The sequence below is a fragment of the Gossypium hirsutum genome, chromosome D10 (genome assembly GCF_007990345.1).
Source record: "Gossypium hirsutum isolate 1008001.06 chromosome D10, Gossypium_hirsutum_v2.1, whole genome shotgun sequence".
NCBI classification, from domain to species: domain Eukaryota; kingdom Viridiplantae; phylum Streptophyta; class Magnoliopsida; order Malvales; family Malvaceae; genus Gossypium; species Gossypium hirsutum.
The window spans coordinates 9,592,918-9,616,850 of record NC_053446.1 but is presented as its reverse complement, the minus strand read 5'-3'; the positions used below and the strand labels follow the sequence as shown (position 1 = coordinate 9,616,850).

The following is a 23,933-nucleotide window of genomic DNA, read 5'->3' as shown; positions in this document are numbered from 1 at the left end:
ACGAAACTAATTGTAGTTAAATCAATATCATCTAAATCTCTACTCATTTCTGTACTTGCTGTCTTATTCTCCAATTATTTCCTCAATTAAGGAAAAAAAGCAGTGTGGAAATATTGCAAAATGCCCTGTGGATATTCATTAAAAAGAAAAGTTAAACAATTAGACGGTAGTAAAAGTTTATATAACCTATTTTATAAATTTATGGAGAGGGAGACATTAGAAAGTAAAAAGATACAATACAAAAGCCAAAACCGAACAAACAAACTAAACTAGACTAAACCCTAAAAGTCTTCATCCATCTTGAACTCATGGGTGCCACCATTACCATTCAAACTCGACATGACCGCCGCCTTTTGATACTCTCCAACCCTTTTCTCGAAGAAATTGGTTTTCCCTTGCAACGATATCAGTTCCATCCAATCAAATGGGTTGACCACATTGTACATCTTTCCGTACCCTAACGCTCCCAGCAGCCGATCCGCTACGAACTCGATGTACCGACTCATTAACTCGCCGTTCATCCCAACCAACGCGCAGGGGAGAGCATCGCATACGAACTCCCTCTCTATGTCCACCGCGTCCCTTACTATCCCCCTCACGCGCTCTTCACTCAGCTTTGACCGGAGGAGAGAGTACAGCAAGCAAGCGAAATCGCAGTGGAGACCTTCATCTCGTGAGATTAACTCGTTTGAGAAAGTTAATCCGGGCATTAACCCCCTCTTTTTTAACCAAAATATGGCACAGAAACTTCCGGAGAAAAAGATCCCTTCTACGCAAGCAAAAGCGATTAACCGTTCGGCGAAAGTTTCTCCGCCGTCGATCCATTTCATAGCCCACTCGGCTTTTTTAGCCACACACGGCACCGTCTCGATGGCGCGGAAAAGACGGTTCTTTTCATCGGAATCTTTTATGTAAGTCTCGAGAAGGAGACTGTACATCTCGGAGTGGATATTTTCGATAGCGATTTGGAAACCATAAAAAGCACGCGCCTCGGAGATCTGGACCTCTTTCATGAACCGAACAGCAAGGTTCTCAAGGACTATGCCATCGGAGGCGGCGAAAAAGGCGAGAACGTGACTAATGAAGTGATGCTCATCGGCGGTGAGAGTTTCCCAGTGACGAAGATCGGAAGACAGATCGACTTCCTCTGCGGTCCAAAACGACGCTTCGGCTTTCTTGTACATTTCCCATACTTCTGGGTATTGGATCGGAAACATACAGAATCGGTCTGGGTTCGCGGCCAGCAGTGGCTCTTCTGGAATTGAAGGCATTTTGGAAAGGTGATTTAGGAAACTAGGGTTCTTGAAAAATGATTTTCTGATGAATAATTTGGGGAAAGAGAGAAAGGGTATTAATAGGCGAAAAGTAGCGCGGGATTTTGAAAATATTTTTGGAAGAAGCTTGCCGGGAATAAATCGTGGAGAAGGGATAATTAAGGTATTTCGAGTAAATATTTTTGATTGGGAGTTGACAATAAGAAATTTGAAATTTTGATGGAGCGGATAACGGTCGAGCGTACAAGGGAAGCTTTTTGTTATGAAAATATTTCTATTTTGAAGCTTGGAGGGAAATAGTATTGGCGCCGTTCAAGAATTTGATTTGGTTTTTTAATTCTTTCTTTTTGGAGTTTGAAACCAATGAGTTGGCAAAAAGTTGGGTGAAAATTCCAAATTTACAAACAAGTGGGATGGGGCCGTTGGTTAAAGTCATGTCATCTCGCACGTTTTACATGGTTTAGCACGTGTCAAGCGTGTCTCTTTCCTTTTTCCCTTTTTTTTTATTATAATTTTAATTTTTCGTTAAATGTAGTTATGCCGATTACACATGAATTTTAATCTGATAAAAAAATTTTGAATTGATGTAAAATCAAACAATTTTAAGATTTAATCATGAGTGATTCGAAATTTTTTCCAAAATTAATATTTTTAATTGTTTTAATTTTTAAATACGTTTGATAATTTATAATAAAAATTACTTAATAGAAATTTATTATAAAAAAAATGTAGAGAATGATAAGTACATAAAAAAAAATTATTCATATATTATATTTTTAAAAAATTTGTATAAAAAATAATATCAAAAAATAATACGGGCTAGTTGGGCCAGAATCGGGTTTTAGTATTTTTATATAGGTTGAGTTTGGGCGAAATATTAAGTATATTTTTGTGTCGAATCTAACAAACAAATCTAAAATTTTTGTTAGGCTTAACCCGGTCCATTAACACCTCTAATCTAAATTTAGGAGATGTTTGTGTTTCAAAACGAATAGTTTTCGGTAGGTAGTTAGTTATGAGAGGTTGAGCATTTGAGGACATCCCGATAGACCAGAGGTGGAAAACTATCTTCAGGCATGCACCTAATACTTTCTGAAGTGACACGTATTTAGCCCAGGTGGTGGCTTAAAAATTGTCTCCCTAGGTTACATTCTTGCTCGTGAGTTGCTCGGGAGGTAGAACAACCGGGATGTGCATCACGAGTGGTTCAGCATGTTGATGGGCGTGAAAGGTTGCTTGAAGGCTTCTAGAATATTCACAATAAATGCCGGACTAAACTGACTGCGCCTGGGAGTAAGAGCAATGATGAGCAGCAGGTTGCAAGAAGACTCTATATGTGTCACTTTTTCTGTTACAACTTTTGAAGTTTTTCTGTGTTCTAAGTCTGTATCACCATTTGCAATCGTCGAGTTCTCTATTTTATGGACCTTTGTTCAATTTGCTTGCTCCAAAGCATTTTTGTTTGAGCTTTTTTTTATGACGACCTGATTTTTTCGGTGTTGAAAAAATCAGTTTCGGGACCGAATATGAAAAGTTAAGATAGCTAAAAGGTTGAATGGGGTGAATATGAGATTGAGAAATCACATTAGCCAGTAATTAAATTATAATAAAAGTATAAAGACTAAATGGTATAGTGGAGTGAGAATTGAATTAGGAAATTTAGCAAGTCCTTATTGGGTGAATATCCAAGTTCTTGAAATTTAATTAACCATTACCAAAATAAACTGGATTTTAAATTATTAACTGAAAACATTTTATAATTGATAAAGGAAAGATAAAAGATGAAACCATTTTACATCTTCTTCATTCGGCTAAACAAAGAAAGAAATATTGCTTCAGACTTCCAACCTTTTCCGTGAGCTATACATGAAAATTTGGTAAGCTTTTCTTTTAATTTTTGTTAGATTTTTTATAAGAAAAAAAGGTTAGATAATGGTAACCCATACTTTAGATTTTAAATTTTATGAAATTTTAATTGAGTTCTGTTGTTGGAAATTTTAGACAACATAACTATTAAGTATTTAATCCATGCATGTTTTAAAATAATAATTGAAATTATAGAAGAATATGTTAAGAATATGGTAGGAAACTTAGAATTAAGCTTTAATTGGATTAAATGACTAGATTTAATTATGGATTGTTAGGAACCCAATTGAATAAAGTGAAAATTGTTAGAAAATATTGTCATGAAATGGAAGCTAGAAGTCCCTGGTAAAGAAATATGAAATCGGTTCTAGACTCGATTAAAAATTTGAAAGTTATTTCAAACATTAGGAGTTCGAAGAATTAAATTATAATAAATGCATTCATATTTAAATTATCATAAATCATGTTTGAATAGTGTAATTAATGAATTTTTGTATTCGAGTTTAATTTCATAGCTAAAGATGACATAAAATCATCTCAAGACAAAAAGGAAATCCAAAGTTATTGATAAATAGTCGTTTTTGACTGTGCTTCTATAATTCATTTTTAATTTCTAATTGTATTATCTAGCTAGTTGGTATTATGAACCTCGTAATATATATCAAAGCAACCTTATCTCACCTTAATGCTTGAGATTATGAATTTGATATTGCACTTAATCAAATTATGTTATATATGTTTGACTTAGAAAGATATATATATGTTTGATGATAGATATCGGATCTTGATACTTAATTGTGACGACATGTATTGTGATGATGATTATCTGTGATAAAGTCCCGTTAAACGGTGTTAGACATAATTCAAGTAGAGTTGCCATGTCATAGGGTCACCGATATAGTGATTTACTAGTCAGCGTCATCGGGTAACCCGGGATGGTAGAACAAACAAATACTAAAAGCAATTGTTGTCGGGCAACCGGGTGTGGCAAAATAAAACAGTCTCAATTCTCAAAGGGTCATGGGCTTATTCGTTATACATGTTCAAGTATTCAACCTAATGTTTATCGTTGGTTAATAGGAGCCAAAATGAATAAGTATTGAAAACGGTATTGAATGACAATGAATTGTTGAGTACATTATGATATATTGAAATAGATGTTAAATGAGAAAGTTTTATGTGATTATTGATCTGGTGATGTATTTATGTGTTAAATTTCATTTTACTCACAATTTTATGTATTTTTTTATTTTAATATTGTACATATTTTAAGTTTTATTATTAATTAGTTTCAAGGCATACTTTCATCATTTATCATATATTATTTTTAAACCCACCTCTATGTTCTAAATATGTAATTTTCACTCATACGCGTTATAGGATTTATGGTATTAATTATTATACACCTACTCTAGCAATGACACGTCGTAAAATATGGGACCACTTGGCAACGACCTTTTGTTGGACGCGACTCTTGAGCAACCTTTCATTAGACACCCTTTGTGGTGTCCTTCCATCCAAAACCATCTGCAACCAACCTCAATGAATCCACTTAAACCATTTTAAGACTATCATGGAGACCATCCGCTACGAACCCTCTATGGCGACCATTAAGGCATAATAACCTCGTACAACCTCAACGAGAAGAATATCAGAGCAAGACCACATAGTACTGCACGTGGTAACAACTAACCTGTAACAACCCTGACACCTAGCCCACCATATGGGTAGGCCTATCTTTCATGTTGTCAATTACATGGCATTACTAGAAAAAAGGTATCGTCCTATATATACACCAGAGTATGAAATACAATGGATCATTTCCTCCCCAAGAAAAACCTAAGTGTCCTACCAACAATATCCTTCTTCCTTTCCTCCTTCAACCTTTAACCCTCCACTTGTTAAAGGTGAACCTTCAAGTCACCCACCACCTTGTCCTACTTGTTGAATACTTGTATCAACATTAATAATATTATTGATTAAATTGGTGTCACAAACTAACTCGACACCAGCTTAGGATTGATGACAACACCACAATAAATAATTGTAGTACATTTAGTATTCTTAATGTGATGTATTTAAGTGTTTAAATCTCATTTTACTTGCAATTTAATGTATATATTTTTCATTTTAATATTATACATATTTCATATGTTATTATTCAAATCACACGTTTCATTATTTTTTGTATGTTATTTCTAAACACATATTTGTTCTAAATATGTAATTTAACACGCATACGCATATGAAACAATTTTTAATACGTAATAATAACCCTTAATAAATTTTGCTTGATATATTTTATTATTTAACCTTAATTGAATACCAATATCATCCAGACTAAAATACAAAGTACCAAACATTAACCGATATCAAGTACCAAATAGATATTTAAACCTTACTATAACCTCTAACTTGCAACAAATGCAGGAGACTAATCTAAGCTACCATGAGAATTTGTAATAAGAGAACTAACACAGAAGTTGTAAACTCAACTGTGCCTTTGAAGAAAAAGTAACAGTTTCATACAAAAAATAACTATGTTTTTCTTTTACTTATTTTATCAACAAGGCAAAAGAAAGTAATAACTAAGATAACCATATAATTTCAATTATTCTCCCATTATCCCAACTCAACAGTTTTGAATCCTGTTTGAATCTCCCCTCACAGGCATGTGGAGTTGACATATAGGGACATTGCAAAGTATCCCTCAACTTATCCCGATGGTGGTGGGGGTGGTGGCATTTGAGATTTAGCAAACCCGACCCAAACAACAATGCCAATAGCAAGGACTATCCATCCAACTCTGTCATATTTGAGATCATAGCTTTTCTTACCCTTTTTAGCATCCTGAAAGAAGGTAAAGACAATAAATCCCAAAGCACTTTTCTTCTAACCTACTCTAATCATATAATTATTTGATTAACACTTTGCTTAAGTGGTAAACTTCCTCTTACTATAGCTCTTTCCTTGTGCTCAAATCTCTAAAAAGAAAAAAAGAAAAACAATATACAAGCTTGTGGTTTTTGACACCATCAAACTAAGCTATATAAAATTCACCGCTTTGACCAACAAATCCATAATACAAATAATACAACAGAGAAACCATAAGTTGGATCCTCTCTTAGGGGCTTACACATGATGCATGTTATGCATGGATGTGTCAGTGCATGTCCTTTAAATAACCACAGTAAATCTGCAATGCATCGAACATTTTATGTTGTTTCACTGAAGCCGTGAACAAGTTTAAATGTAGATCAATAGAAAACAACGAGGAAATGAAAACTAACATTTTATACTTTAGAATTCCAAATGCCAATGTAGATAGCGCAAAAAATGGGAATTAATTAGGTAGCGTATGACAACATAAGCCATAGTAATAGGATAAGATAGGAAGTGAACGTGCATATAGGATAAAGAGAAACATGATTATGAGGATTACCTTTGCTGAACTAGAAGAAGTAGCAGCAGAAGGTCCAACCCCAACTATTTGTTGATCTAAACCATGCTTAAGGATTTCACGGTGTAATTCAGGAGCCTGAGGAACAAACAATGTAGGTCAGTTTGAACTTGACACCTCCTCCTAGACTCTTGGCTTTAAGAGTGAAATCTTTAACGTATTGACTTTACCAGCCAAAGTAGAAATTATATCCCTTTTTTATTTCTTTATCTTTATTATGGATGTATGCCTTTGGAATGCTTCTATTATGACAATTCTTTAACTTTATTAATTCTGACTTTAAGCAGTTTGTAAGAGATGAAAAACAAAATCTAAATCGTCATTATTCTATGATAAAATGAGAATACCTAGTTACATTCGTACACATCAATTTCATAGCATTGAGGAGTAAAACCAACCACTGACAGCAATTACTACATGAAATCGCTATACTATCTTACTCAGATTCATATGTGAGTTGTCAGATATGACTATATTTTCATATTTTTCAAGTATTCAGAAAGTCTTTAGAAGGTAATATCCTCTTACCCATGTCTAAAAACATGTTGGTCACAGGTACTTCAAGGAAGCAACATGCAATAGCCCGATTTTCAATAGTATTGGAAAAGATAGTTTTAGAATCCCACTTCCGTAACCCGAGTTTATAAATATTAAATATGAATATTTACAAAGTAGGTATAAAAGTATATTAAATTTTGGTCCAGTAGTTTTGTTGAATTAATAGTTAATTTGGGTACAGGGACTAAATTGTAAAAATCCAATCGTTATAGGTATTTAATTTGCCAAATACTTAAGAACTTAAATTGCAATTAGCCAAAGGTTCACAAATGATAATTCAACTCTCTTTTAACAAAGTGTTAGTGGATAGTGATGACTTATGTATTAAAACATGATTAGTAAGTTGATTAAGGTTAGTTAAAATTAATCAAATTTTAATAATGGTAAAAAAAGAAATTTCGATGGAAGGAAAGAGAATTGAAAGAAAAATAAGAAAGCTTCCAAGGGTTTTAAGCATTTGGTCCTTAATTTGTAACTGATTTCGAGTCATTTTCTTATAATTTTTATATTTTTGATGTAATGAAAGCTTGATTTAGTTAGCCCATGCTCCAAATTGTAAAAATGTTAAAGTTTATTGAAGTTTTCGTTGTTGAAAAAGAACTAGATTGTAACATTTAATTGTTAGTTTTGTACATAATGACTAAAATGAATAAAATATAAAGTTATTGTGAAATTTTGGTATAAATAGAGAATAGAGGGTCCCTAATAAATGTAATTGAAGTCCATTTTTAAACTGAGGCTCAAATTGAAAGTTTTGGTCATTTCGAATTTAGGGACTAAATTGAATAAAATGTAAAAATTTAGAGATATTGAAAATTGAGATTATATAGGTTCATACATTTCATGGCATAATGTGTAAATATTTGATATTGATGGATTGTATGGAATAATTGTATAGATCAAGAATTTGATCAAACTGAAGAAAATTGAAGAAAAGTCAAAATTCTTGATTAGTTGGAATTAACTTGTTTGGTGTTTTGACAAGGTAAGTTCATATAGTGTTTACTTACTTAGGTTGTTATGTATTTGATTTATATAAATATATATGTGTGTGTTTGGTTGTGAATAAATCGGTTGTGGATTGGTATAAAAGGTGATAATTGAACTAACTCAAAAAGTGGTGTTTATATGTGTAATAGATGCTCGTATGAACTTAGTAAAGGTTAGGATATGATTGACACGCCAATAGAGTCTTGTGTGCACTTGTATGAGATTGATTACATATGTTATCGAGGTCCAACAGTTATTTCAAATTTTAAAATATATGCGACACATGTTTAGCTCGAACAAGTAACCTAATGTGTTGTTATAAAGGTTTAGCCTGGACGGGTTTAGCTCGGATGAGCAACTGGTGTGGTGTAGATAATTATCTATCTAGGCTCATTTACTAGAGTTCATCAGACGAAACAATTAAGTTGAAAATGAGAAATTGAAATGGGATGAAATGAATTTGTTGTTCAAAAGAAAATTGTTGAATTCAGCGTGAACAATGCATTGGAATAATGTCTTCGACATGTATCTGATTATATTATCCCTTGATGGAATGAATTTGAAATTAGTTATACAAAATGGCATGAATTGACATTATAATTAATTGTGGTATCATATGGTTTGATTATAAGATAATGTTTACCCTGTTTATGTTTTGATTTGTCATGTCTAGCAAGTAATGTCAAATAATGGTAACTTATAGTATCTAGATAAAAAGATAAGTGTTGAATTGTACATATGAACTTACTAAGTATCTAATATGTTTACCTTGTTTGTTTTCCCTTTTCCTTATAGACTGTCACATTGTGGAGCTCATTAAGTTAGATCGTCTCGAAATTCACACTATCTTTGAATTGGTAGCTATGAGATCATTTTGAATCTAGGGTTGTGGCAAGTAGATAATTTTTGGTGTAAATTCTTAATGTGTAAAAGTCTTGATGAGTTGAAAATGATAATGAATTTGGTATATTATGATTTTGATTGTTGATCATAACATGTGATTTTGGTTAATGCATGTTTTGGTCATGTTTGATGCTTTTTGGAAGTTGTCTTATGAACCTATTTTAACTTGGTATGTTTATGTGATAAGATAAGTAAAAGAACTAATTTAGTGCCAAGTTGAAAATGGTATATTTGATTGACATGGTTGAGAAATGTGACTAGCTCTTAAGATAAGCCATAGATGTACATAATGTGTCTAAATGTATACAATTGAAGTGAAATAGCATGATTCATTGTAATATGGTATAAGTAAGAGTTAGTATTTGAATGGTTAATTGTTATATCATAATTTCATTTAAGTTTTTTGAGTTTAGTTGATGAATAAATGTTGAATGCTTGTTAAGAGGTTGAATTGAGTACTTAAGCTTGTTTAACATGGTTTGGTAAGCTTTGAATCAAGTAAAAGTTGTGATTTGTTGAACATGTTGAATGGTTGTAGTTGGAAACTATGAAATAGGTACTAAATTGTACATTTTAACCAAAAACATGGGTCACATCATGACCTCGAACTTTTGACGTTGCAACGTCGCCATTACAGTGACTGATGTCATGACAAGCTTAGACTTGTCATCTTGGCGTGACATACTATAATGGCCACGTCGTGGCGAGAACCTGTTGAAGTTGCGGCTTCAATTCACACTTTTTTAAAATCTTTACAATTTGGTCTTAATTTGTGCTCAGGTTGACAAAAGAGCTTTCGTAAGCTCGATTAAGACTTAAGAATTGATTGTTTAACATGAATTGATTGTGGTTGACACTTAATTGCATGTGTGAATGATTATTTACTGTGTATTTAACTGTAGTTGCTCTGGCAACGAATGTGGAACTCCATAACTCAGACCCAACGATCAGGTTGGGTGAGGGGTGTTACACAACATATCCTCTACTAACCTCAACATGTAAGGAAATAAAAAACAACCCATACTTGAATTCTCAGAAACAACCCATTGCAAATACATCAAATGCTGATAAGATGAATAAAAAACTCCCATCAAAATCAAACAACGTCCAGTTTATACTTTCACAACTAAAAATAATATGTTGTAATAAGCTATTCAAAGTTACAAATTGTGAACCGGTAAGATTAACAATGGAAGAGGGAAGGAAGTGTGGTTTGGATAGTAGTTCACCTTCGAGTAAGGCAGAGAGCCACTAACTATAGGTTTTAATTCTGATGAAAAAGTCTAAGAAAAAGAAGAGAGATGGAAATGGGTCTCAAGAGAGCTTGGTTGAAGAGAGACAGACAGACAGAGACAGAGAGCCCATTTTTCCATTTGTCTTTGGGAGTGTATTGAAAGGAGGCCTTTGATGGAACCCATGTAATGATACATTATTATTAGTATACGGTTATGTGGATAAGATGAAAACAAACATGTGTGATGGTGATAGACATGTGTAACATAGATCACATGAAAGATAAGCATTACCTAAGAATAAACCAATATAAAGTAATGAGACCAAAGTACCTTAGAAGATATTTCGAGTGATTTGAGGTAAACTTCATTGGTCGGATCCTACAAATACACATTAACAAATTTTCCTTGTAAAACAATGAGCATCAAGCAATAACAAGCGTGTATAGATAGACACATCCAAACCTGTCGCAAATTTTAAATTACCTCATCAACTGCTTGCAGGAAGTATTTAGCAGCTTGTTTGAAATAAGGCCTTGCTTCATCCTCCGTTTTAGTCAGAAATGCTAAAGAAGTCTGAGCATTTCCCAAGCACCATAAAGTTTCATGCTTTCTTGGGTTAATAGACAATGCCTGCTCTAACTTCACAATAGCATCTAATTTAAAAAATAATAATTAATATATAAAAAACCTAAATTCAATTCTCAATAGTAAAAAAGTACAGGCATTTCAATTGATGCTTCAATTAATTTAAAAAAGTATGAATATATATATGAGAACCTTGAATCATTTTCAGGGAATCTTGAGGACATTGACACTGAGACAATTCCAGTAAAGATTCGGCCCATCTGGTCAAGTTCTGCCAACAAAAAGATGAAAGAAAAACTAGCCAAAAACACATTTTAATTGAAAATAAAAATAAAAATAGATCCAAGAAAGGAGAAAGCAAACATCGGCATCGTTAGGATCGGAAGTGTAATTGGCTTCAGAAATTTTACGAGCTTGCTCAAAAAAGAGCAGTTTATCAAGTTTGTTAGACACTTCCATGGCTGCTCTTTTGATCTTCTTCTTTTGCTGGATCAATCTTTTTTCCTATAGGTATCCGTTACGGAGAAACAAATTTAGGAACAACAAATTGGAATCAATGCATTTCAGAAAAAGAAGTAGAAGAGCGAAAGATCGACTCTGGCTTTCTAGTAGCGACCTCATTAGCAGCCATGAAGTTAGGAATTGCAATTTTTAGTTTTTCTAAAAAAGAAAAACTAGAATTGGGTGTTCCAATTTTCTTTTATTTTTAAAAATGCAATCTAAGCTCAAATATATCACATTTTTTGCCCCAATATGGTTATGGTCATGGTCAGCTAGTGTGGAATCCTATCTATATTACATATTTATAATATTTATATGCATTGGAGTACGTGGATTCGAGTACGCTGAAGTTTATTATCTTCGTACTTATGAGTTGGGAAGAGACTTTAGGTGGTTCTAGGTATTATCTAACAAAAAGAACAAATATGATCAGAAGTTATAATGAGATTATTAAAAAATATATATTTATATGCATTAAAACTAATAATACACATAAATAATAAAACATATAATTTGAAATTAATAGTAACACATACAAAAAATTAAATAAAAAAATTAAATAGTTAAATGCATAATATTTAAAAAGGGATAATATAATTTTTGACTATTGAACTTGGCAACTAGGTTCACTTTGGTATTTGTATTTTTTTGTCAACTTTGATATTTGAGTTTGGCAACTAGATCCATTTTAGTTTTTGAATTGGTACAGGAACAAGACCAAATTGGACAGATCGGAAATTGATCAGCATAGCGATTCAAAAAAAAGGGTTGAATCAATTGACTCGAAAACTACTTAAAATTGGTAAAAAAAAACCAAGACAAAAACCAACAATTGAATAGGTTGAACCGGTTCAATAATTTATTTATTTAAAAAATTTTATGAATTTTTAATTAATTATTAATTATTGTTGGTCCAGAAGTCGAACCAATCGAAATGGTTAAATCTGGAACTGATGGCCTAACTTCTTCAACCACTGGTTCTATTATTCAAACACTAGATGTGAGATTTTGAGATTTGACTACATCATCACCTGAAAAAATTATATTATTTTTTTATTCCAAGTGATGATGTGGCAACCTCAAAGTGCCACATCATCAAAATTTTATATCTTTCAAGTTCAAAGACTAAAATGGACCTAGTTGTTAAGTTCAAGTGTCAAATTGGACAAAAATAATTATAGGTGCTAAACTGAACCTAGCTGTCAAGTTCAGAGACCAAATGTTATATTCTCCCTATTAAAAATAATAAATGCACCCAATCGTTTATCATGCTATTATTTTTTTTATAACACATCAAAAAAATTATCAAATGAAAATTCAATATTAAAATTCAGATTATGATACATTCACGGCTTGTGTGAAAAACAAAATTATGTAATATATATTTGTAAAAGTTTATATAAATAATGAATGAGCTTTTAGTTGGATGATAAAGTATAAATGTGAACAAGAGATATTAGTTTAAATACTATTATGTGTGCAATTTTCTATTTTCATATAAAATGATAAAAATAACCTCACACATAGCAGATTGTATTGCAATAAGTCTAGATAAGCAATCTAGAAAATAAATGCTATTATGTGTGTGTAAATTTCTATTTTTTATATAAAATCATAAAAATATCCTCAAAATGATATAATTTACTTCCTAAAATGAGGATATTTTTATTTTTTTCTCAACTGAATTGGTATCTAATTAACTCATCACATTAACATAATAATAAATATTATAATAAATATAGATGGACTTGACTTTCTAGTTATTAATCTTCATTTACCACTGTTTTAAATGATATAAATTAAGGTTTTGTTTAATATTGCTTTAGCTTAATTAAAAAAATGTTCTTATTTTTCCAAAGTGATAATTAACCTATTTTTTTTATCAAATGTACTTAAATTTAATTATTCTTACCTGCTTAACCCCAAAAATTAATTCTGTTAGGAAAATAATTGCCCTAATTAAGGGCTTCCACATCAACATTAATGTTTTAATTTTTTTTTGAAAGGAAAAAATTTATCCCTTCCCTCCCCAAGGCTCGAAACTACTCGAGTTGTCGCGATATGCTCTTCTGGGTATCATGACACCAACATCGGAAACGGGATAAAATTGGACAAAAAGGGTAATCTTTGTCCACCCGATCTACCAATCACCCAAGACCTGTGTAGGGGCAATTTTGGCAATGAAAATCCATCAAAATGCAGCTTAAAACAGCCAAATTTGGCTGAGAAAGAGAGCGACACACATTAGTTTAATTTTAACCTTAGTTTTCTCTAGGTTTTCTCTTAGTTTTTTTTCACTTTTCTAGGGTTTATATATTTCTCTTATTCTTTCTTAGTTTTAGAGTTTTATTTTCTACATTTACTTCTTGTTCTTAATGTTCTTAGTGTTAGTTAAGTCAGTTATCACTGTAGCTTAGGTTTATTTACACTTTCAATCATTATACCTTGGTTGTAAGACATTTTTAGATTTAGATTAATGTATTTCAATTTCTTTTTCTTTCAATCCACTAAAGTTTGTTATTTTTATGTTTATTGCTTTAGATTTTCTTGTTGAATGCTTTTAGTTTCATCTTCTTTAAGTTTTGTTGCATAAACATCCAAACTTTTATATTTTTCTTAAGTTTTACTTTAATGACTTCTTTTCTTTTTATTTCCATGGTCATTCTTTTTATTTTCAGCATCAAATGCTAAACCTAAAAGGGGGTTGGTTGATGGAGATATGGGTAAGCTGATTTTTGGACAAAGGTCTAAATCATAATAAATTAGACTAAATCGAATGGACTTAAAACCTTAGGAATTGACTCCCTTAAGGGAATATGTAGGAAAGCGATTTAAGTCCCTTTGTTCGAGGGCTGATGAACCACATCGAAATCAACCAACCACCATTAGTAATTTATTTTTTTAATTTCTTAGTTTTGTACTCTTTGCAATTTAGTCCCTAGATTAGCATATTTAGTTTTCTTGCAAAATTTTATTGGTATGATTTGTCGTACTATAAAATCATATCAGTAGCCGCTTAAACTCTAAAGTTTACGCTATCTATCATTCAACCGTCATCTCATTTGGGTTCGATCCTTGGAATATTATGATGTTTTATTGTAACAATACAAATATTACAACTGACCTGTACGTTTGCAATAAAGTTGCGGTTATAAAATTGTTTTATAAGTTTTTTGTTTTTATGCGCACGTACGAATGTAATCACCTATTTTTTTGGGGCTAGGCTGATGTTGCTAGGGATACTTAAAGTGGCATTGGTTTGCAACACTTGGCGTCAAGCCTCGAAATAAATAAGGTTAGATGAAATGATTAATCAAGAAATAAGTCTTAGGCTTGATGGTTAAGTGTAGTGCATTCTACTTAGAGGTCTTAGGTTCGAACACCTCATTCCCCTTCCTTTTTCCTTTTAATTTCGCCCCTAAGGTTTCAAACCCTAGCTATTTTATCATTCTTTTCCTATTTGGATTAGGATTGCCTTTTTTTAAATTCTAGTAAAATTTCTCTTCATCTTCTATTTCTTTTCTTTTCCTCTTCTATACCATATTTTTATCTTATTGTTGTTGATTATTTTACTTTCCCGTATCAAATCATCCCCCGTTTAATCATTTTCTATCGATATTGCAATTACTATCAATAGCATCGATATCTTTTCCAAGAAATAGTAAGTACACCTTATTTCGATGATTAGATCCTATATTTTCATAATACTACTACCTGACGCTAATCTTTTATTTGAATAATTAATCTTTTACGGATCTTGCCAAATATTTAATAATATTGTGAAATTCTTGATACTGAATTTTAATCAGTGCATATTTGTCATTGAAAGAACGGATTTAGGTGAATCGAATCAAATTTGATCGTGGGAAGCATCAAACAAACTTGTGGTGAAAGGTGTACGTATTTTCCAAGTGAACTAGTGGTGATCGTGTGTAGATTTAGGGCCACATTGTGCCCCTCATGGGCGTGTGGACCACGTGGCTGCCATACGACCATGTACACCAGTAAAATTTAGGGACTTCATAAACCACACAACATCAGGCTATTACACGGTCTGGCCACACGGTCGTGTGACCCCTGTTTAAAAGTTTTGCCTAGAAATTTATGATATGTTCAGTTTAGTCCTTATATATCCCCTGAAGTGTTTTTAAAGTTTTAACTTGCTCAACTTAGTCCCTGATATTGTGTTTATTCTAGAATTTGTGATTTAATGACTAAATTGCTACTGTTATATTGTATAAGATGTGAATGTCACAAGCTTTTCGTCAATGTGATATTGATAAATTGTTAGTGATAATATTATTACCGCCCTACTGAGTACATGTTAAGCATGTCTACTATTTCTGCACTGTTTTGTTACAAAGCATGTCATATTGCATTGCATGGGGTGGGACGATATGAACGAAGGAATAGTGGCAGTTAAATAATCTACAAACAGCGGTGGTTCGTCCACAACCTAGTGGCAGTTTATCTGTAATTTTTTATCTAGAAATACTTGTGATTTACCCGTAATTTTTTTCACTAACAATTTATCTACAAATCAATGGTGGTTTATCCACAACACGGTGTGCAACAAATGGATGAGTTTTTGGGAACTCTTACTGTGGTGTGCAACGGAGTTGGGTAGGATCTTTTCTGATAAATCGAAATTGCATTGTCATTAATAAGCATGTACATTCAAAACTGTAAATTCTTAGTTTTAAAACCCCTCATTTTTGGAAAATTTTATCTTTTAGTGAAAATGAGATAAGATGCTTAGTTTTTCTTAAAAAATAAACAAATGTTTTTAAACAACTATTTTATAAACTTCGATAGTTCTATTAAGCCATTTCGAAGGCCAATGTAATCTTCAGAATTAAATCGTAATGTCTAGGCAGATTTTGGGTTGTTACACTTGGAGGATTTGCTCGAGTTGACCTTGCATTTAGCACATATTTGCTTGCACAGAATGCTTCCCATCTTTGAGTTTGCTAACTCTAACAGGTATACAAGGTCACTATTAAAGTCGGGCTTCCGTTCGACTTCGGATGGCCTATAAGTTTACGGAGGTTGATTGTAATTGTAATTGTGTACCACTTGGTTAGAGGGTCCCTCTTGGTTCCTTCCGTACATAAGGTTGGGGTGATGGCACCACTCTGGGTTGTAGGTGTTGGAATAGGGATTGTTTCCCCTATTCCCTATGTAGTTTACCTCGATATAGGCCTCCTCATGGTGGTTTCCCCAGCTTGTACCTTTATTCTGATGACTTTTATTGACACCTGTTAGATGAGGCTGGATGAGGGCTTGCGATCCAAAGAAGCTAAGTTCGAGGTGATTAAGCCTTATGAGGATTTGCTTAAATTTATCCTCACCACCAACCGCATTCTTGATTGGCGGTTTAGCGCGACATGTGAACCGCTCAGTCGGCCACATATAGGAGTTCATTGTCATATCTTTAATGAGTTGACAACCCTCAGCATATGTCTTAGACATGAACTCCCCCACAGACGTTCCGTCTAGGCTAGATCATAAGTTCCCATTAAACCTACTATAAAAAGTTTGTAATTGAAGCCAATCTTGTAAGCCATGGTAAGGGCATTTACATAGCATGAGTTTGAAGTGCTCCTGCACTTCATATAGTGACTCCCCTTCTAGTTGTCAAAAGTTGGTGATGTCCATCCGCAACTTCATCGTTTTTCTCGAGGAAAAGTACTTGGTTAGGAATTGGTTGGCAAACTCGTCTCACGTATTGATTGAAACCATCAGCTGTGAATTCTAAATAGCATTACTAAAAATTCATAATGACCGTATCGAGTTCTAAATGTAGTCTTCATCACATCACAATATTTCACCCGCATTTGATAATACCCTGATCTGAGATCTATTGTAGAAAACACGATTGCACATTTTAATTGATCAAACAGGTCATCAATACGAGGCAATGAATATTTGTTCTTTATTGTCACTTTGTTCAATTGTCGGTAGTCTATACACAATCTCAATGTACTATCTTTCTTTTTAAAAATAGTATTGGTACGCCTCAAGAAGACACACTCGGGCAGATGAAACATCTGTCTAATAATTCTTGCAACTGTGCTTTAAGTTCTTTCAACTCAGTCAATGCCATTATATACGGTGGGATCGATATCAGCGCAGTCTCAGGTATCAAATCAATAGCAAATTCAACTTCACGTTCTAGTGGCAAACCTGACAATTCTTCAGGAAATATGTCTATAAATTCATTAACAACATATACCTTATCCAACTTCAATCTAAAATCCCGAGTATCTAGTATATAAGCCAAAAATACTTCACAACGCCTAGAAATCATTTTCTGTGTAGATATCACTGAAACAACTCTGGTAACACTATTTAACTTACCAGACTTAACTAAAATTAGTTCACATATCAGGCATCTCAAATTGATCCGTTTCTGTCTATAGTTAATCGTTGTATCATGTAACGATAACCAGTCCGTACCAAGTATTACATCAAATTCATAGAAAGGCAATAACATTAGATCAGTGGCAAACTCACAGCCCTGGACTTTCAGTGGATATTTACGACAAATTAAATTAACTGTTACACTGTGACCTAGTGAATTTGTGACTTGAATATTAAATCTAGTTGACTCGACAGGTAAATTTTTATCAGTGGCTAATGCAGTGCAAATATATGAATGAATTGATCCAGGATTAATCAAAGCATATACAGTAACACCAAAAAGATAAAATCTACCCGTAACAATGTTAGGCGCGGTAGCCTCCTCTCTGGCCCATATAGCATAAGTCAAAGTTGGTGCTCTAACCTCGAGTCTAGCGGTGGTATTTCTGGTATTAGTATGATTCATCCATGTATTATTGCTCTGACTAGGGTGTCTATCTATTTGTGGTGTAGTCGAGGGTTTTACACTTCGATCATTTTTTTATCCCGGCAATTTCGAATAATTTCATACGAAATTATCAATTGCTCCACATCTGATACATGTGCCTACTTTATATTTGCATTCGCTAGTATGGGGTTTACCATAAAAGTCACACAACGGTCTCGGGGCATTTTGAACACTAGACATATTATCAACAAGTCAGTTTTGAAATTTTGAATCAGGTTATTTTGGTCTGCTTCTACTCAAAAATTCTGATGATGCTGTAACATGATTATCTTCTTCTCTTGCTTTCTTTGGTGGTGGCAGAGAAAACGTTCTAGGTAAGTTTCTTTTATTGAAGTCTCACGCCTATCTTTCTCTCTGTCTCTTCTGATTAAGAATTTCCTCTATTTTCTGGGCCCGGTCAGACTAGCACAAATTATCGTATTTTGTGCCACCTATCATTATTTTAATTTAATCATTTAACCCATCTTTAAAACGAGTACACATTTCTTCTTTCATCGACACAATCTCCCAAGCATACTTGCTGAGGTATGCAAACTCCCTTTCGTACTCAACCTTTGATTTATTTCCCTGTTTCAGTTACAGAAATTCTTTCTTTTTCTTATCCAGATATATTTTACTGATGTACTTTTTAAATTCAGATTTAAAGAAATCCCAGTGAATATAATTTTCGGGACTACTGCAGTTATTGTCAACCACCAGCTGTAAGCTTCCTCTCTTAACAGTGATACAACACGCCTAAGATAATCATCAGGAGAACAGGCCATTTCATTAAAAACTCGTTGAATAGTTTCAAGCAAGTACTCAATTTTTGCAGGATCATCTTCAGATCTACTCTAAAGTTTTTCAGCCCCAAACTTTCTGACTTTATCAACCGGGACTTATCGATTCAATACAACTATCGGAAGAGCAGGTGGCATCACAGGGGGTATAGTAGGAGGTACTACATGAGGTGCCGTAGAAGGAGAAACAAGTGGTACAATAGGTGGTGCAGGAGAAGGCGGTGGTCGTGGAGTCACTAGGTTATTCTGCATAAATTCAGAGATCCACTATTCCATCAGTCCGAAGAACATATTTTTAACTCCATTTTCAGACATCGACAACATCGATATATTGTCACTTGTACCAGTATCAGTAGTTGGGACATTACTATCCACATTATTAGTTTCTTCACATTCAGTATCTGATGTCATCTTTTAAAATCTATAAGAAAAAAAGAGGTTAGACCGGATCAATTCATATCACACTATCATAGGTTATATGGCATGTACTTTCTAAGTTTTAAACACATTACACTCAGTTTGAGAATCGACTAAATCGTAGTTCTGATACCACTAAATGTAACACCCATATCCTATTATTGTTGCGGGAATAAAATACTAGATGTTACCAGTCAAGTTGGAATAGTTTAAAACAAATTACAGTCAATAATCAATTCAATTCCATGATTACAAGCAATATTTAATATGAAAGAGATTATCCAATTTTGAGCCTTAAAATCGAGCTTTTGAAACTCTAAAAGCAAGTTTTGAACATTAAGGGACCAATTCAAAACAAATCAAAACATTTAAGAAATGATTAAAAATTTTCAAGTCAGGGGTCACACGGCCATGTGACTAGGCTGTGTGACAAAGCCCAACCCGTGTGTCTCCAACATGGTCGTATGGCTATCCTACACGCTAGTGTGAGACCACACATACTCGTGTGCATGGACCGTGTAAATTTCTTATTTTTATCACATGACTGTGTGGTAGGTCGTGTGCCAGCCCATGTAACATTCAAAATACTCTCACATGGTCGTGTCGCAGGTCGTGTGCTTGCCCGTGGGGAAACTGCACCTATACTATTTTAAAACACACCCTGGGCACATGCCCGTGTGGGTTGCCTGTGTGCTTCACACAGTCGTGTGACAGCTCGTGTCTCAGGCTGTGTGAGCCAAAAAATACCTAATTTCAAGCTCACTTTTCACTCATTTGCTTAGGTACCTAAACACGTTCAATTACACAATTACATAAGCCAAAACCAACTTCAAACACACTCAAACATGTCACTATACTCAACCTATATATCAAACCAATATGTCATCATTGACACCTCAATACATTTCATCACATTTCACTTCCACCTTTGCAAATACAATTACATTATATAGGCATACCATAATAACTATTTCATTACAAGCTTTGAGTTATCACATAGCATAGCATCTTATACTTTTAACCATTAAATCCCTTTTTGGTAATATGTAGATTCTCACAAGTCATTCAAGAACACATCATAAACATAGCATATTACTCAAGACTAAGTAATTGACATAACTTATACATAGGGGGTCCTAATACATGCCATATATACCCAAACCGAGAAACAAAATCTACCAAGGTTCCTGGATAGTGTGATTTTTTATGTTGACCCAATCTTCTAAGCCTTCAACACGTAGTCTACAAAATGAACCAACACAGGTAAACTAGAATAAAGCTTAGTAAGTTTGTTTTATAATTTGATCAGTCTTTCCAATTAAACATAGAAATCAATTAATATTAAATGTTGAGATTTCTATAATATGCAAGCTATATTAGCAATTAACAACTAGTACAGTAGTTTAATATATTCAATAGATAATGCTCGATTGAGCTTTATTCAGTATATCAGTAGATATCGCTCAGTTGAGCTTTATTTAGTATATCCGTAGATTTCGCTCAATTCAGATTTATTCAGTATATCTATAGATTTTGCTCAGTTGAGCTTTATTCACTATATCTGTAGATTTGGCTCACTTAAGCTTTTCAGTATATTACTAGATTTTGCTCGTTTGAGCTTCATTCAGCATACAACACCACATTTAACAGCATTGTATCAACAAGGAATTTAAAGATAGTTTGAAACATAATAAATGTACGAACTTACCGAATTACTTTGTAGAAATTTTGAAGTACAGGGACTATTTTGTAATTTTTTTCCTTTTCGCGATTATCGACATGTTCTTGATCTAAAATAATAGCTTCATCCAATTAATTAGAAATAAAACAAAATTTGGTAATTTCATACAATTAGATTTTTGGCAAATTTACATAATTACCCCTCAAGTTTTCATCATTATTCAATTTAGTCTCTAGGCACTAATCATGCAAATTACCTATTTTTCCTTAACACCATGTTAGCCAAAAGTTATAGAACTTCATACCATCCCCTATTTGCAATAATTTTACCTCAAGTACAACCAATGTATCATTTAATCAATTTAGTCCCTAAATGTTAAAACCCTCAAAAATCACTTTTCAAAATAACCTAATCTATTAATAAAATTTCATATTTCATCAAAAACTTTAAGAGATAACTCCATTCATCAATTACAACATTTATAATATTTAACAGTTTCACAAATTGGTCATCGATCAAGCTATTACAAACCCAAAAACATAAAAATTACTGAAAACGAGCATCAAAACACTTACCAATTGAAGCTTTAAAGTAAAAGCATGAAAACCCTAATTTTTCTTTTCTATTGCCGTGAAGAAGATGGCCAAATTGAAATAGAATTTTTACTTTTGTTTTATTTGGTTTAATAATATATATACTTTGGTTTTTGTAATTATTTAGACTTGCTTAATTAACACTTAATAAATCACCATTAACCTTAATTAAACTTAATCATTTATACATAACATCATCTAATTACACTAACTAATTCCCTATAGGTTAAACTATCCATTTAACCCCTTTAATTTAAATACTTAACCTTTGCAATTTTGACTATTTAGTCCTTTTTACTTATTAAACTATCTAAACGATAAAATTTCTCAACAAATTTAATATGACTCTAAAGACCTCGTTAATATTTTAACTAAATAATATTTACGAATTATTATGTCAGAATTATGGTCTCGAAACCACTGTTTCTGACACCACTGAAAATCGAGCTGTTACAAATATCATGATGTATTTCATTCATACGTGATTAGGTGCATTCAGATTAGTTGAGCAATCCTAACCAGACGACGGCTAGTAGACGCATAATTGAAAAGTGCAATGCTCAATTTAGATCATTAAACCCGACAAAGTTGAGGTTAATAATATCTTTAGTTAGCTCTATTATCTTGCATAGTTTTTATGTTTATGTAATTAAAATGTTGCAAACGTAAATGTCTCTGTGACCTTACATAAATGCTAAGAAACCCTTAGTCTAATATGATCAGTAAAATGCATATTTCACTAAGTAAAAGATTCCGAGAGGACTTAATTTGGTTTCCAAACTCATGAAAGATTAAGTTGCCATGGAAGTATTTTCGAACATTGTTAAGCATGATGAAGTAAATTGAATTGATTAATATAATTATCCTAGCCCAATTAATGTTGATTGTTTTTGTTGCTAAAGCCATTCATTCATCAGTTTAGGTAAATTGCATCTAGATTAAAATTGTATTAGAGATCACTCTTTGCATCTAGGTAATTTAATCATCACTATCCATAATTATTGTGTTTTTTTTATATCAAATTGTGAATTTATAATTTTGCAATTAATTAGTTAAGCTTATACAGTCCTTATGGTGACGATAACTCATTCTTACTTAGTTATTACTTGAACGACTGTGTACACTTGATCATACAAAAATCGTTACACCCACACAACCCAAATGGGCAGCTAGTGTAGCCCACACGGCCTGGCACACGACCTCACACACGCCCGTGTGGCACACACGCCCGTGTGGCCCACACGGCCCAAATAGCCCAGACTGTGTGTCACACATGGCCGTGTGGCATCGACAATATACTTTTTTGGCTTTCGCTGATTGATGTTTTTCACATTTTTCGTTACACACCTGGGTAATTTTCGATGCGAATATAAAGACGAACACTCTGGTACCTATAACGACCGTCCAAACGAATTATCTAATTTCCACTGAATCCAAACGCTAAAACATAATCCAACATCGACACTTAAAATTCAATATCGAAAATACGACTATAACAACAACAAATTTAGCCACTTACCTTTAAGCACAACAACCCACTGCAACTAAATCGTTGGGGGGACACTATCTGCCTCACAAATCTCCCCTAATCGATCATTAACAATGAACAAGAACATAGTAAAAAAAACTCTTCACTTATAAAGAATAAAGAAACCCCAACCTACCCACCAAAATAAAAAATAAAACTTCCCCTACCCCAAAAACTTACCGAAATAGAACATCAAGGATGGAATTGAAAGTAACGATTTAGGAATATAGCCTATATAAAGGCTTTTTCATTATTTATTAAGGAGACAATTGTTTTCATTAATAAAGTTTTCAACTCTGGAGTTTGTTTCTCTGTGCAAGATTTCTTTCTTATGATTTTTAGAAGTAGTTTTCTTCTCGATTTTGTTTGTGAGAATTCATTGCTCACCCTTCAATTTGCCAATGACTATTTCTTAGGAGGGTTGATTAGAGCCATTAATTGAGTTTGTTGGGATTTATATCTCAACAGGTTTAATTGAATGTTTATCCTTCTATCCATTATATCCCTCGGTTTACTCGTTCCATCATCCACTTTTAAATTTCATTTATTTATTTATTATTTTAAATATTTATTCTTAGTTCTTAAATTTCTTCTTTTGTGCTTTTTTTCTCTAATTTTTAAATTTGTTTATTTCTTCTTTCAGGTCATATCCAAATTTTTCTTTTTCGAGTCGAACAACTTGAATTCGATCC

At 33.0% G+C, this 23,933-nt stretch overlaps 2 protein-coding genes across 2 annotated transcripts; both read right to left on the bottom strand.

Moving 5' to 3' along the window:
* Positions 1-170: 170 nt before the first annotated feature.
* On the bottom strand, positions 171-1,576 carry LOC107914143 (ribonucleoside-diphosphate reductase small chain). The gene has a single exon (XM_016842934.2). The coding sequence runs from the start codon at positions 1,269-1,271 to the stop codon at positions 282-284; it is 990 nt and encodes a 329-aa protein (XP_016698423.1). The 5' UTR covers positions 1,272-1,576; the 3' UTR covers positions 171-281.
* Positions 1,577-5,623: 4,047 nt separating this feature from the next.
* On the bottom strand, positions 5,624-11,532 carry LOC107916234 (mitochondrial import receptor subunit TOM20). Its single transcript, XM_041103063.1, has 6 exons — positions 11,235-11,532; positions 11,064-11,142; positions 10,770-10,939; positions 10,617-10,664; positions 6,583-6,678; positions 5,624-5,990 (listed from the first exon to the last, which is right to left on the bottom strand). Exons 1-6 carry the CDS (start codon positions 11,328-11,330, stop codon positions 5,856-5,858), a joined length of 624 nt encoding a protein of 207 aa, XP_040958997.1. The 5' UTR covers positions 11,331-11,532; the 3' UTR covers positions 5,624-5,855.
* Positions 11,533-23,933: the final 12,401 nt, after the last annotated feature.